Source organism: Scomber scombrus, chromosome 10 (genome assembly GCF_963691925.1).
Source record: "Scomber scombrus chromosome 10, fScoSco1.1, whole genome shotgun sequence".
NCBI classification, from domain to species: domain Eukaryota; kingdom Metazoa; phylum Chordata; class Actinopteri; order Scombriformes; family Scombridae; genus Scomber; species Scomber scombrus.
Window position 1 is genome coordinate 26438813 of NC_084979.1, and position 13988 is coordinate 26452800.

General features: G+C 38.5%; 1 protein-coding gene across 1 annotated transcript in view; it reads left to right on the top strand.

Moving 5' to 3' along the window:
* The window catches only part of mul1b (mitochondrial E3 ubiquitin protein ligase 1b), a 123836-nt gene extending 122516 nt beyond the window's left edge, over positions 1-1320 (top strand). The window contains exon 6 of the mRNA XM_062427978.1: positions 49-1320. Coding sequence (XP_062283962.1) covers positions 49-778 — 730 coding nt within the window. The 3' untranslated portion in view covers positions 779-1320. The remainder of the gene's footprint in view (positions 1-48) is intronic.
* Positions 1321-13988: the final 12668 nt, after the last annotated feature.

Consider the following 13988-nt stretch of genomic DNA (forward strand, 5'->3'; position numbering starts at 1 on the left):
GTTGTGTTTAAAGTAATAGACAAAAGTAACCGTGATATTCATGAACAGGAACAACACAGAGAAAGTCATCCACCAGCGCACAAACACAGTCCCATTTGCCCTCGGCTCTCATGACGAAGGCATCGCCGCCACGATACGAATCATACGTCCACTAGATGCTGCAGAGTTGGACCTGGAGACCACCTACGAGAACTTCCACCCCACAGTCCAGTCCCTGTCCAATGTTATCGGCCACTTCATCAGCGGCGAACGACCCAAGGGCATCCACGAAACTGAGGAGATGCTCCGGGTGGGAGACAGCGTCACAGGCATAGGAGAGCTGGTCCTGGACAACAACCTGATCAAGCTCCAACCTCCAAAACAGGGCTTTCGATATTTTCTCTCCCGTCTGGACTACGAGTCTCTTCTGAGGAAGCAGGGTAACGGCGTCAGACTGTGGAGGATCCTGACCGTCGTCTTCGGTGTCGCCGCCTGCTCCACGCTCTTCTTCATCCTGTGGAAGCGATACGTGCACCACAGGCAGAGCAAGAAGGAGAGGAGCATGCTCGAGGAGTTCAAGGAGCATCAGAGGAAGCGTATGCGTGATCTCAACATTGAGGAAGGCAGCGTGTCACCGACCAGCTGTACTGTTTGCCTGAGCCGGGAACGGTCCTGCGTGTTTCTCGAATGCGGACACGTGTGTGCCTGCGCCCAGTGCTACGAGGCCCTGCCAGTGCCAAAGAAATGCCCAATCTGCAGGGCAATTATAGACAGGGTAGTGGCTCTCTACAACAGCTAATGTGGGGATTTTTTTGGGGAAACTCAGTGATAAAAATGCTTCCTCATCAAAAGACTTTCTCGATCACGGTAGCCTCAGAAATATTTCATTCAAAATCTGTTCCGTCAGGCTTGAAAAGGGTTTTGTCTGTACTTTTTGTACTTTGGTCTTTTTCTTTTTTTTTTGCTAACTAATAACACTGTGATAAATAGTAGATATCTCTGTGCTGAATCGGTTATAATCACATTTCCGATGAAATGTGGAAATCCCATTTGAAACCTGTGATTCATCTTGATAGAGAAAATTAAATCTCTTCTTTCATCTTGAGAAAGAAAATGAGATTTCTTCTCATTTAGACGCTGACAAATGCTGAACGATTTTGGATGTGTTTCTTGATAACGATTGATCTTAGAAGTTAAGAGCATTTCTACAAACTGTTATTTTTTAGCACTTAAGAAAGTTAAATACACTTTAAAGTAATATATGTAAACCATACTGTATGTTAATAATACAACAATCACAGAGCCTAAATGCTGTTCTTAATGTGACGTCAACAGCTTACAGCTTTACCTCTATTATTTATGTAACTGGGTGGAAGAAAATAAACTTTAATCAGTGTAACTGTCGCTTGAATTTGCTGCTTTTAAGCACATATGATACCCAAAATAAAGCGGTGACTGTTCCAAGTTTCATGAAAGGACAGATCATTTGTTAGAAGTGTCATTTCTGTGTTTGACCTTTACAGTATAAAAGCTTATGGCCAACAATCATCATTCATTTTACATTAAATGTCACCTAACAGAGCGTCAGTTGTCATATTAAAAATATAGATTTAAAGCATCTATACTCATTACTTTTAATAAACAATAAATCAGATGTGTAATGTCAGAGGTGTCACTCGTAGCGATGAACCTGCAGAGATTCAGACTCTGCAGCTCCCCTCGGCTTTACAGAGCTTTGTAGCGAGTTTCAGCTCATTGTTTGGCTGTCTGGCTGACTGTACTGTTTTGGTTCACTCTCAGCGCTCTCATTGCGTCAATTTCAGCAGCAGAAGGCAGCTGTTTAAAAAAAAGAAAATGCTTTAAAAAGCCTCTGTATGCTACCTGCTCAGCACCAAACTGCAAACACACACAGTTGTTGACTAGCTGGTGAACATAGTGGGGTATTTAGCAGATAAGGAGCCAAATATTTCTCTCAGGAGTCAGTAGAGAGCAAAAACAGCTAAAAAAAAGGGTTAATATTGGCATTACATTCACTAGGTGGACAGAAACAATACTCAAAATGAATGATAATGTTCGGAAACGGCCCATGTACATGTACCTGGTGTTCTTTTCATGTCTTACATTGTTCAATTTAGCTTAATGAAGGTATTATTGTTCATTTAAGGTTGTGTTTTGTGCTACATAGACGAAGCAGAAGAAAGGTTATGTGGTTCACATTAACACATTCTGTGCAGGAGTTTGAAGAGAGAGGTGTGGTGTTGTGGAGATAATTGTACAACCCCTTTGTCAGATTGTTTCCTTGTTCTGGAAAGAGAGCAAGCCGACCCTGTCCTGTTCTTTTGTCCTCTAGGTGCCTGCTAATAAAGACATGTGGAGCAGGTGCTAAGGCTCTACAGACACTCAGCCACAGCAGACAGAAACATCTCAAACTTGTTAAAGGACACTGAACAGTGGCACCGTCAGAACCATCATTGATTGTCGGACTTTGCTTGACAAAAATGTTCAAACCCCATTGTCTATTTGCAAAGGAAACTTCATTAAGACAAATGCAATGTTAAACCAATTATTGTGTGGAAACTGAATTACTCTAACAATGTCATTGTGTAAAATTAGACTCAAGGAGAAAGCCTTGTGAGGAAGATGAAGACTGCTGCCAGGAGAGGGAGATGTCTGCCTGCGAGGAAATTCAGAGATTCAAGGGTCTGAACAGACAAAAAAAGGTGCCTGCCTTCTTAAAATGAGCAGTTGTTTTAAACTCCTGTATTTCTTGCTTCACTTTAAGCTGCCTATATAATAGTCAAGACAAATATTAAATTGAAGCATTAGAAATGTCCTGTATATGAGGGAAATTTATAAGTGCTTGACTCTGAACAAAATAGTTAATTTGGCTTGATTTCTGTGCGATGTAATGAGTCAATTAATCATTCCAGCTTCTGTTTCACTGTGACGCATTCTTTCATTGACAGCAGGCAAAGTATAAAACTTTCATTGTACCCCTTATTCTTGAGAAAAATAGACAATTGTTCAGGCCCATTTGTAGTCAGACAATTGAACAGCAAAGGTGGAGGCAGAAGAATATGCTCCAGCACGATTCAATTTTAGGCCAGCAGGGATGCATATATGGCTCCAGAGGAGGCCATCTCAAGGCAATTTGAGCACACAAAAATGAGCTTTGTGTTTTCAAATTAAAGTGAATTATTTAAATAAAAAAACACAGTTTTATCATCCCACATTATGCCATGAAATCTCAGATGTATTTAACGTTACACCGGGACTTTGTCATTATCATCACATTAGTATTCAGTGTCTGGCTCACAGAGTTCCAGTAGCGAGCTGATGCGAGTCGGTCTCTGAAGGTAACCTGTGCTAAATGTCAGTTATACGGTGTAATCGTGGAGCAAGAGCAACATGTACTAACTCCTGTTGGATGTATTGATCCCACTAAAAGCTTCCTCATACCCACATCAGGACCATAACTGACTCTGAGGTACGTAGTTATTTTTGGCTCTTATTTCGATCACTTCCACTTTTTTTTGCTATTACAGCAGCTCTGACAGATGTAACGATTGTTCAGTTGGTCCACCACTTGAATATGAAAATATCTTGACAACTATTAGATGAATTGCCATGAAGTTTTGTGCAGATATGCATGGTGCCCAGACGACGAAGCCTGCTGACTGGTGATCTGACCTCTATAATAACTTTTGTGGTCCAGCGCCATCATGTTTTAATTTGTCCAGTACTTTGATTCATGATAAAATACCTGCTACATTAATGACAGTCCCCATTAGCCCCAGCAGTACTTGATGACCAACATGGTTTCTCGATTTCATTGTGAGCATGTTAGCATAACGACATCAGCATATTATTATAATTACTGTATTAGCATATACTTGGGTCACATGTGGCTACCATGCTTTTGTTGTTTGTTTGTTTGTTTTTCCCTTAAAACAATATCTAGTAGTTAATTTCGCTAATGCACACTGTGCCTATACACATCACCTGACATAGCAGCTAGTTGGCTGCAGACTTTTAGTCATATGTGTTTTTGATCAACACATCAGAAGCTATTATGAGGTTTTCAGATCTTTGTTGCCCGATGTTTACCGTACTCTCTTGAAAGCCTGGCTATAAAATCAAGCAATGATACCAAATGATTTCACTTGTGAAAACATCACTTGTTCAGCCACTAGTCAAGCATTAACAAACCACTCTTTCTCATTGTGCCACGAACATGAAAGCAGCAGCTCTGGTCCAACACCATGGAAACCCTTCAAGCTGTTCCTGCAGTGCTTTTAGCAGCAGGAGCTGTCACTGTACTGACAGTGAGTGAACCATCAAAGACATTCCCTCTATTATACCCCACTTAAGAGTTTTGAATTTCAATCACACATGAGGACTGTGCAAGAACTGCATGATAAGAGCTCTACGCAGGCCTAATGGCAGAGCTGAGATGTTTACTGTGCAGCGGTTATCCTCGAATGAGTAGAGGGGATCACATTTCCTGTACATGCACAAATCAGCTCTGATTCAAATCTTCAGAGTTCACACATCAATCTGCTCTGAACCTCAATACAATGAACATGTTGGAGATAATTTCTGACAACCAGGCGGTAAGATTAATCTGACAAATACAGCATCTGACAACACAATGATCTGAACATGCAGCACTTGGGATTACTGTGTAATTTGCTCTGACAAACCATGAAGACTGGCTGTTAATTCTTCAAATGAAAAATATACAGTTTTGTTTTCACGTTGGGCAAATTATGCTAATTAAATGTACAATTCACTCCTCTTTAAACATCGTAATTTCCTTAATTGAGACAAGAATGGCATCAGAGGCAGTTTATGTGGATCAAAGTCAAAATCCTTACTAATTTGGTCACACTGTATTTTGTTTTTGACTTCACTCAAAGCTCATAAAAGTTATTTTATAACACAGGATAACTGGAACTGGTAGCAAATTCTAACATTACGCTTTATTAGAAAGTGGTGCCAATTTCAGTGTTATTGTCATTTCAGAAAATCACTTGCATCACCTCAGTTATTATTTTCTTTCATCAGAAAAGTGATATTAACTGTCAGAATGAGCAAATTGATTTTTCAGTTCAGTTAGGCTGCCGTCGTGGTAGCAACCTGTTGACAAGCGATTGCTTAAGAGTCTCTAAATAAAGAAATGTTCACAACTACAGTATGATTCAATGAAAATGATTTCTTAAAAACACAGTTCATATATTGCACTTCCACGAGACAGATTGTATAATCCCTTGAACAGAATCTTTTTGAGTTTTTGGGAAGGATAATTCATGTTAAGTCCTATTATTCATTTGTATGAATGCTTCCTATTTTACAGTTTTCAAGATGAAGCTGATACTGCTGATATAATACAGTTTTAATCTGGATAGATGTAGTGGCAGAGGAAGTATACAGTGTACAATGTAAAACACTCAATTAAAAGGAACAATGCTGCCTAATAAAGTAAAAGAATAATTATCATATATAAAATGTATTTAAAACATCAAAAGTAACAGTTCTTATTATGTAGAATGGACCCTTTTAGTGTAATGTTACTATACATGTATATTAATTTAATGTGGATTAAATATAACTATTTTACATACTGCTTAGTTAAATGTATAAGATGTGTGTTGTATACAAGAATATTACCCTTTGAAATGTGGAGTACTAGAAGTACCACGAAATGGAAATACTAAAGAAAAGTTTTCAAAATTGCATTTAAGTACAAAACTTTAAACATTGCTTCATACATGCACAATTCGAGCTTGGTTAATGGTTTATAATTAATATGATTCATTATTATTTATAGGAATAATTTATCAGCTGTAGGGAGCCAGTCAACTCTTTCCTTGATTTTTTATCTTTTAATTGTTTTTTCCCTTGGCGTTCCTGATGACATATGGACGTGCAATCATTAAAACCATTACAATGCTGTCAAAAACATCAAAACACAAGGTTAATCTTCAGTATACATCTTATCAGATATTAATGATGCCTATTACAGCCTGTTTGCTCATCCTTAAATTACATATTTTGTATTATTGTCTGTTGGCATTATACCATTATAATTATTATAATATATTATTATACTGACTGATTCTGTCTGCAAATGTGAACTTCTTGTGAGGGATTATGTTTTTAAGATTTTTGCGACTTAATAGATCAGTGGTGCTGCACATCTTTTGGTTTGTGACCTTTTAAAACAAAGCAATGTCTACTCCTTACTCCTTGTCATTTGAAAAGCTTTTTTGAGATCCAAGGAGACCAAACCAAAATTTAAACTTCAGAGTTAATTCATAACTTTGGAAACTCCTTATAGCAGACATGCTTTATAAATCATCTCACAACCCCTCAGATTTATCTTGTCACCCACTACGGGGTCCTGATCCCCAGGTTGGAAACCACTCCAATGGGTGGCCAGAGTGCTCTTACACAAAAAAAGGAAAGTACAGAAATTGACAAAAGACTCAAAATGACAAAAACACAAATTGGCACATTTAAAGAACTAGAGAAAACAAAGTGGGTTTTTAGCCTAGATTTCTACAATTTTGGCCCGGGCCACAGAAAACGGCTGGTCACCTTCAAATGCTCTCTGAGACAGAACTGCTGCTGCTGCTCGGACGACCTCAGTGTTCTAGGAGGACTGTGAGGATATAAAATGTCACCAAGATATGCTGGAGCTCATCAGGGCTGGATTAAATGGGCTGTCATCCCCCGTCAAGGCCCCATTATTTCAGTTCGTATTGTGATTTAGAGGAGCATACTGTTGCCTGTCTGTACTATCATTATACTTGGTTGAAACTGAAGTATTTTGCATCCTTTTGCATAAAGCTCTTAAGGGTCTGATTTTTTACAGCTGAATTTTAAATGCCCTTAAATCAGCTCCCAGTTGTATTTCTCAGGTAGAGGTTGTTCTGACCAGATTACACTCTGATCATCTGAGATGAGGCAAGAAAAAACAGTTTTCTCACTTTGGTTTACCTCGTACCTCGACTTCTTTTTCCTTGCTGAAGTTCATCTCTGCAAAGTTGCTTTATTCCTGATTTAAATGGAAACAGACACATATAAACAATAAGATACAGTGAGATTTGTTTACAGATTAAATCAATATGATAATCTACAGATTGATTAGATTTTATCCTTGTCACATACAGTAGATAAGATTAAACGTTAAAGTAAAACAGACGAGAGCAGCAGTAGAGGAGTGCAGACAATTTGGAGCAGAGAAAATCCAATTATTTTGGGGGAGGGAGAAACCAGCATGCTACACAGCTCCTGACTTCAAGATGGTGATGCTGATGTGTGACAGAAAGTTGTATCCAGTGTACCTCAGAAGGAATGCAACTGGAGTGAAAAGGATTCATGCAAAGATTGGCTTTTAAAAAGATGATAATTATTCATTAATGTCCCACCAGCATTTGAGCCATCGGTTAGTAACAGCAGCGGGAGGATTTAAAACACATAACTGTATTTTGGTGTGAGAAGAGACTGAACCACCCCAAGAAATCATACAAACACACAGAGAGAATATACAAACTAGGATGCAAAAGCAGCCCTTGGGAAGTTTGAACCCATGACTTTATTTAGTGAGGATGTAACCTCTTGCCCAACATGCTGCTCTAGATATGACCTCGATGATGAGCATCCTGGTTTTGTTAAATGTCAGTGGTCCTCCTTCCCTGCTGCACCATAGAAATAAAAATGGAGCAATTTAAATTCAGATACTGCCACATGTTTACTTAAGGGCTCAGCCAGGTTGCCCTTTCAGCAGTTACCAACTTTTCTCAAATGGTAATCCAGGTCATGGATTGGTCATGATTATGATCATTTTGACAGCATACATTTTAATAAAGGCGGAGTTTGGGGAATATGGAAGTGGTTTGGAGAATCAGAGCATGTTTTATTGTAGAAGTGCAGTGGACAAACATGTACAGTACGTGCCAATAGAAGGATGGCTATGAGGGTATGTTTGTGGTCTACAAGGGAAAATAACACATGTAGTGTCATAACATAAATGTGAATTAACATAATATTTAAATAACAAAGCTATTTACTGTAGCCCTTAAAAGAACAATCATAATTCTTCACACATTTCATGGATGATCATTAAAACATACAAAGAATGTGTCTTAGTGTTTGCTCCAATAAACACAACACAGAACAAAAAAAACAGAACAAAAATAAGGTCATGATACATAAAGAAATAAGAAAAATAATATTAAAATTAAATATCAAATGTTAATGGTTGTGAAATGGGATATAGAACTTGACTGGATAAAGGAAATATGAACTGCTATGGGCAAAGAAATCAAGTAGAAAACTATATGAAGGTGACAAGTGCAAAGATTAAATGTGACATGCAATAAATAACTGAATTATTTAACGGTGGAGGTGGAATATATTAAACCATGTTAAATCCAGTTCGATGAAATAGATTAAAGGGACCAAGGCAGGGATTAAATGAGGGATATGAAATGTAAAGTCCTGTTTGATAATAGGACAGTTGAGCTTTTTAGTAGAGCAACAACTTTCAGAAAATAGCTCCTGTTCCTGTTCTTTTTCCTGAGGGAAGAAGTTCAAAGAGTCCGTGTCCAGGGTGATGCTTGGCAGATGCTCTTGCTTGCACGCCGCCTGGCCCTGGAGGGGTGCAGCTGATCAGTTGGGGGGGGGCTCATTCACTCAGCCGAGTGAATGAGGCACTGCAGCCTCTGAATGTCCTTTTTTGGTTGTTTCAGTGGATTAAACCATGATGGATGATTCAGCAGCCTCAGGAAGAACATCCTCTGGGCCTTCTTGGTTATGCAGCTTATGTTAATGTCCCATTTAAGATCCTTGGAGATGGTAGGTGGAGATGTAGTGGCCAAGGACCTTAAATGACTGATGGCAAGTGGAAGGAGGTGAGGGGGGGGGGGATCTCCTGAAGTCTATTGTAAGATCTGTCTTGGGGGTGTTTGGTTCCAAACTGTTATTGCTCCACCAGGATATTAGCTGCGCCACTTCCATCTGTACACAGACTCGCCCCCACCCTGGATCAGACCAATGACGGTTGTTTCATCTGCACACTTTAAGAGCTTAACAGAGTAGAGTTTGTGAAGGTGCAGATATTCATATACAGATGGTGTATCTCTCACTCTCCTTCAACACCAACCAGTCAAGGCAGATGGCGCCCCACCTAGAGCCCGGTTCTGCCTGAGGTTTCTTCCCATTAAAGGGGAGTTTTTCCTTGCTGCTGTCGCCAAGTGCTTGCTCATAGGGGAATGTTGGGTCTCTGAATTAAATTAAAGGGTACAGTCTAGACCTGCTATATGTGAAACGTGCCTTGAGATGACTTTTGTTGTGATTTTGCGCTATATAAATAGAGATTGATTGATTGATTGATTGATTGATTGATTGATTGATTGATTGATTGATTGATTGATTGATCATGCTCATACTAATTAGCTATTTAGGTGCCAAAAAAGGCTAAAACAGTGTAACAACTTTAACTTAAAAGAAGCTCAAAACATAATTGTTTGATTGCAATGCTACAGGTATGGAAACCTGAAGACAACATACATTATGGTCATTCACAGTCAGACAATGGGGAAAACATAATAAAAGTGTCCAGATTTCTCTGCTGTGATGATGTCAGTGGTAGTTAATGGGGCTCATAGTCAAAATCCTTAAGATCAAGCTTTGATCTAAAAACAAAAACTAAATTTTCAACAGATTTTTTCCCAAAGTCTCCCATTATCATCGTTATTACTGCTATTAAATCATGTTTCTGAGAGAAAGTGCGTATCCCACAGCTACAATGTTGGACTAATCTGGCAACTGGTCAGATTGACATGAAATTGACATACTTGTACTTGTACAAGTACCAGTTATCTTGGTGTGAATTTAAGTGTTGCACAGTCTCATACACATCAGCCTCCTACATTGATCTAGACATGTATTTATATTCAAGTGCCTCTTGTTAAAGTATTAAGTGCCCATGACAAAGAAAATCTATGCCATTTAATATATAAGTAAATCAGCTTGTATTATAAATACATAAATAAATAAATAGATAGATGAATAAATAATTGGACATCACATGGGGACACTTTGAACCAAAACAAAATAAGCATCATTGTTGAGATAATTTTCTGTGCAGCACTCCAGACAGACCACGATGGAACAAAACACCAATGGTTTCCATGGGAACTGTTAATCATCCCCTCAACTCCCGCACCCCCAAAGTTGAGACAAGATTCATTTGTTTTACCCCATGACCTACCTCCGGACTAGCTCTCAGCTAGAAGATGCAATTACTTATGTTTTTTGTAGGCACTATTTATGTACACATTAAACTATTATGATATAGTGAGCCGGATTGAATTAGAGACACTAGCCTCCGTTCTGCAGCCAAGGCAATTTAAGTAGCCGTGATGTAGGAGAATAATTGTCAGTGAGGATACAATGTGAAAAGAATTATAGCTGTGTGAATGGAGCTAAATGAGAGATCTGATGTATTTCTCAACATAAATCTTTTAGCTGGTAGACTAACAACAGCACATTGTTATAATTCTCTTCTGCCAGATTTATTGAGGAAATTAATAACCATGCTTTGTTAGGTGTTCACATATGGTGTCAAAATGATCTGGAGTTTGCAATAATTTCTGTGTACAACATCTCCATTTTTCTTACTTTGTTTTGTTTTATTTGGTATGTGCGTTCCCTTTAAAGCACTGTACACTGTCAGGAACTGTTACAGTCTTGTCTGATCTCTGAAGCAGGGGTGATGTGGTTATTAGCAGCACAGTAATGAGCTATCATTTTTCCTACACCACTGTCTATTCTCTGTCCCTCTCTCCCTCCATTTCTCCTTCACTAATCCTTTTCAAATATCTGTCTCTCATGCTGTCTATGTTTCACCTTGTAATAGACTGAATAGTATGAATTATGTCTTGTCATCGTAATTACCAGTACCTCTTTTATTTCAAGCAGCGATATTATGGCAGCTTTTGTTGTTAATGAGACATGTTCCATGTCAGTCTGGGAACAAGTACAACCAATGCAGTTTATGTCATCATGACATCACATAGCAACTCCCCTGTTGTGCTAGATGGGATTAAACAGCAGGTTTCACACTATGGGATCTACTGGAGAAGACAATATTCACTGGGAATTACAATGAGAGGATATGGTGTGTACTGTATGTGTAAAGGATGGAGCAAATGGGTTACAAATGGCTTGAAATGAGATACAATTCAAGCCACACTGGTTTAAGGGGAAGCCTCTGAGAGCAAGTGCCACAAGCCTCAGTTTCAAATTCCACCTCACACAAGAGCCACAATTAGGAATTCAGTGATAGCCTGGTCACGTCAGAAAGTCGAGCAACCAAAATTATACATGCACCTTTGCAAATGATGTGGTTCTTGCAGCTTGGTGTCATAGGTACTGCAGGGCTGACAGGCTAACCGCTAACTAATCAGTGACAAGAGCTCTTTGAGCTTGTATCTATTTCCTCTTAACTGGGCCGTATACTCCTCAGCATTTTGTTCTCTGGATTATACATAGGTTCAAAGGTTCTCGTTTACAGGTCAATAAATCCACACAGTTTTTCAAAAGACATAGAATTTGAACCACTAACTCCAGTCTGCAACCTACAGTATTATTACACACTTGAAGATGGAGGAGGGTGGGGGGCGTTGTATTCATTTGATTGCAATCTGCCACTTCACCACTCTATGCCATTAAATCATCACTAAACACTCTGGTCATTTATGTAATACTGAGTATTGTGATTAATGGAAATATAGAATGTGGCAAAACACTTTCAGAACCAGCGGCTTCTTTTACATTGCAACTTGCAAATTCAGTTTCCCAAAATTTAACCCAAAGATTTGCAAATCCAGTGAACGCAGCAATTTCATTGGAATTAACTGACTTTGCAGGACAATTGAGCTGTGTAAATGTTGGCGTGAATGAGCCTTTAGAGGGATTTAGTTGAAGTGGTGTTCCGTCATCTATCTTAAAATACAGACCAAGATCCATGATGAGATAGTAGGGCAGTGGTCACCAACCCTGCACCTTGAGAGCTACTACCCTGTAGGTTTTAGGTATCTCCCAACTTCTAATTATTAGCTCGTTATGAACCAGCTGAAACTTGTCAAGTGCTTGGTAACAAGTTAATTATTAGTATCAGGTGTGTTAGAATAGGGATATACCTAAAACATGCAGTGCAGTAGCTCTCCAGGAGCAGGGTTGGTGACCACTGCAGTAGGGTCATTGGGCAGGAAGAATACATAGAGCAGGGTATCGTCAGCATAACAAGAGAAACTATGGGAGTGGATAATCACACCATAGAAGGTAGCTGTATATTCAGAGGGGGTCCAAGCACAGATCCTTGACGAACCCCTTGTTGTCATTAGTGGACCAATAAGAGATGTACAACCCTTTAGTTGTAGAATAATTTTATTACATGCACTCGCAGAGCTGGTCATAGCATCAACAGTTATAAAGACACTACAGAAGCTTTCAACAGCCTCAAACAGTCAACAATCATTTATAAAGGCACACACAGCAACTTGAAAGATACTGCACTATACAACTGACCCAGTACATAAAAAATACTATTACAATAACAGCTGCACTGACTACTGCAATTACAGCACAAAAATATAACTATATGACATCCACTGTATTTCTCATTTCAGAGAGCAAAATACTGCACTATTGGCTCCAATGTGGCAATTCACTCATTAAACATTATAACATCAACATCTGTGTTCATGCAGAATGGTTTATGCAACTCAGCCTGAGTGAAAAAAATGAATAAATACCTGAGTAAAGCAACACTGTAATGGAATAAGAAAGAGAAAAAAAATAATACTGAAAGATACCTGACACATAGGCCACCTAGGGAATCAAGAAAAGTTTAAACACAAAATGACAGGGTACCTTATGTATATTCAAGAAAAAGAACCAATCATTATACACACTAATTAAACTGCAGCGAACAGATCTACATTTTCTGCCGACTTTAAACCTTAGATAGGCACTTGCGGTACATGAGCTGTGGGCGTGACAGAACTTGCAGGACTGTTGATCCCTGCTTATATTTCTCAGGACGGAGTCGCACCAGCTGTGAATAAATTCACCACTCATTTTTTTGTGGATCACCCTTGAGAAGTTCTTTGTAACTACTTGCTAGTTTCAAACTAGTGATTTACTAAATGATGTTGCACAGTGTATTAGCAAGTAAAGACTTCAGTGATGTGTACATTGTTTGCTATGAAATCGGTTGCACTGTCAAACTTAGAATGACAGTTTTATGGGGTCAAGAGACAACTTAAACTTAACTAAGAATCTTTTCTTAGATATACATTTTGATTTATTTATATCTGCAGATATGGAGAAATTCATGTTAGCTGTACACACAAGAATGAGAGGGAAATATCTGACTACACTAACTGACTAATTTAGTTAAATATTACTATGATAACGTTTGTAATGGTATTAGGTATATTGGGACTAATGCATGATCAAAACCTCTACCTTAAGACTCAGATAAGTGAAAAAAATATACAGTGTGTATGTATCAATAAATAATAAACAGAAAATAATATGCTAGTGGGATACGCATTCATAGATTCCCACCCAAGCCACATATTTTTAAACCAAATTCATATATTATCTTCAGCTTTTTGCATATTTTTCTGGCTCTGCTATAATCAAACTGCAAAAATGGCAAATATTTATAACACTGTAATGGTAACAGGCATTAAAAAAGACTGGCAATAGTTCTAGCAAGTACCCAGTTGTTTTCATGTAACATATACACAATACAGTCAATCCAGAAAAGGCTGTAAAGATCTAAAAACAGTATGTGTCAATCAGTGGAACAGTTTTGCAGCTTTCCCCCCCATAACATCAGTATGATGACAATAAGAGCTTTTCTCAGATGGGGATGATCAGTGGCCCAGCATGCTACTAAATTAATACTGATGTACTTCTCCATTAAA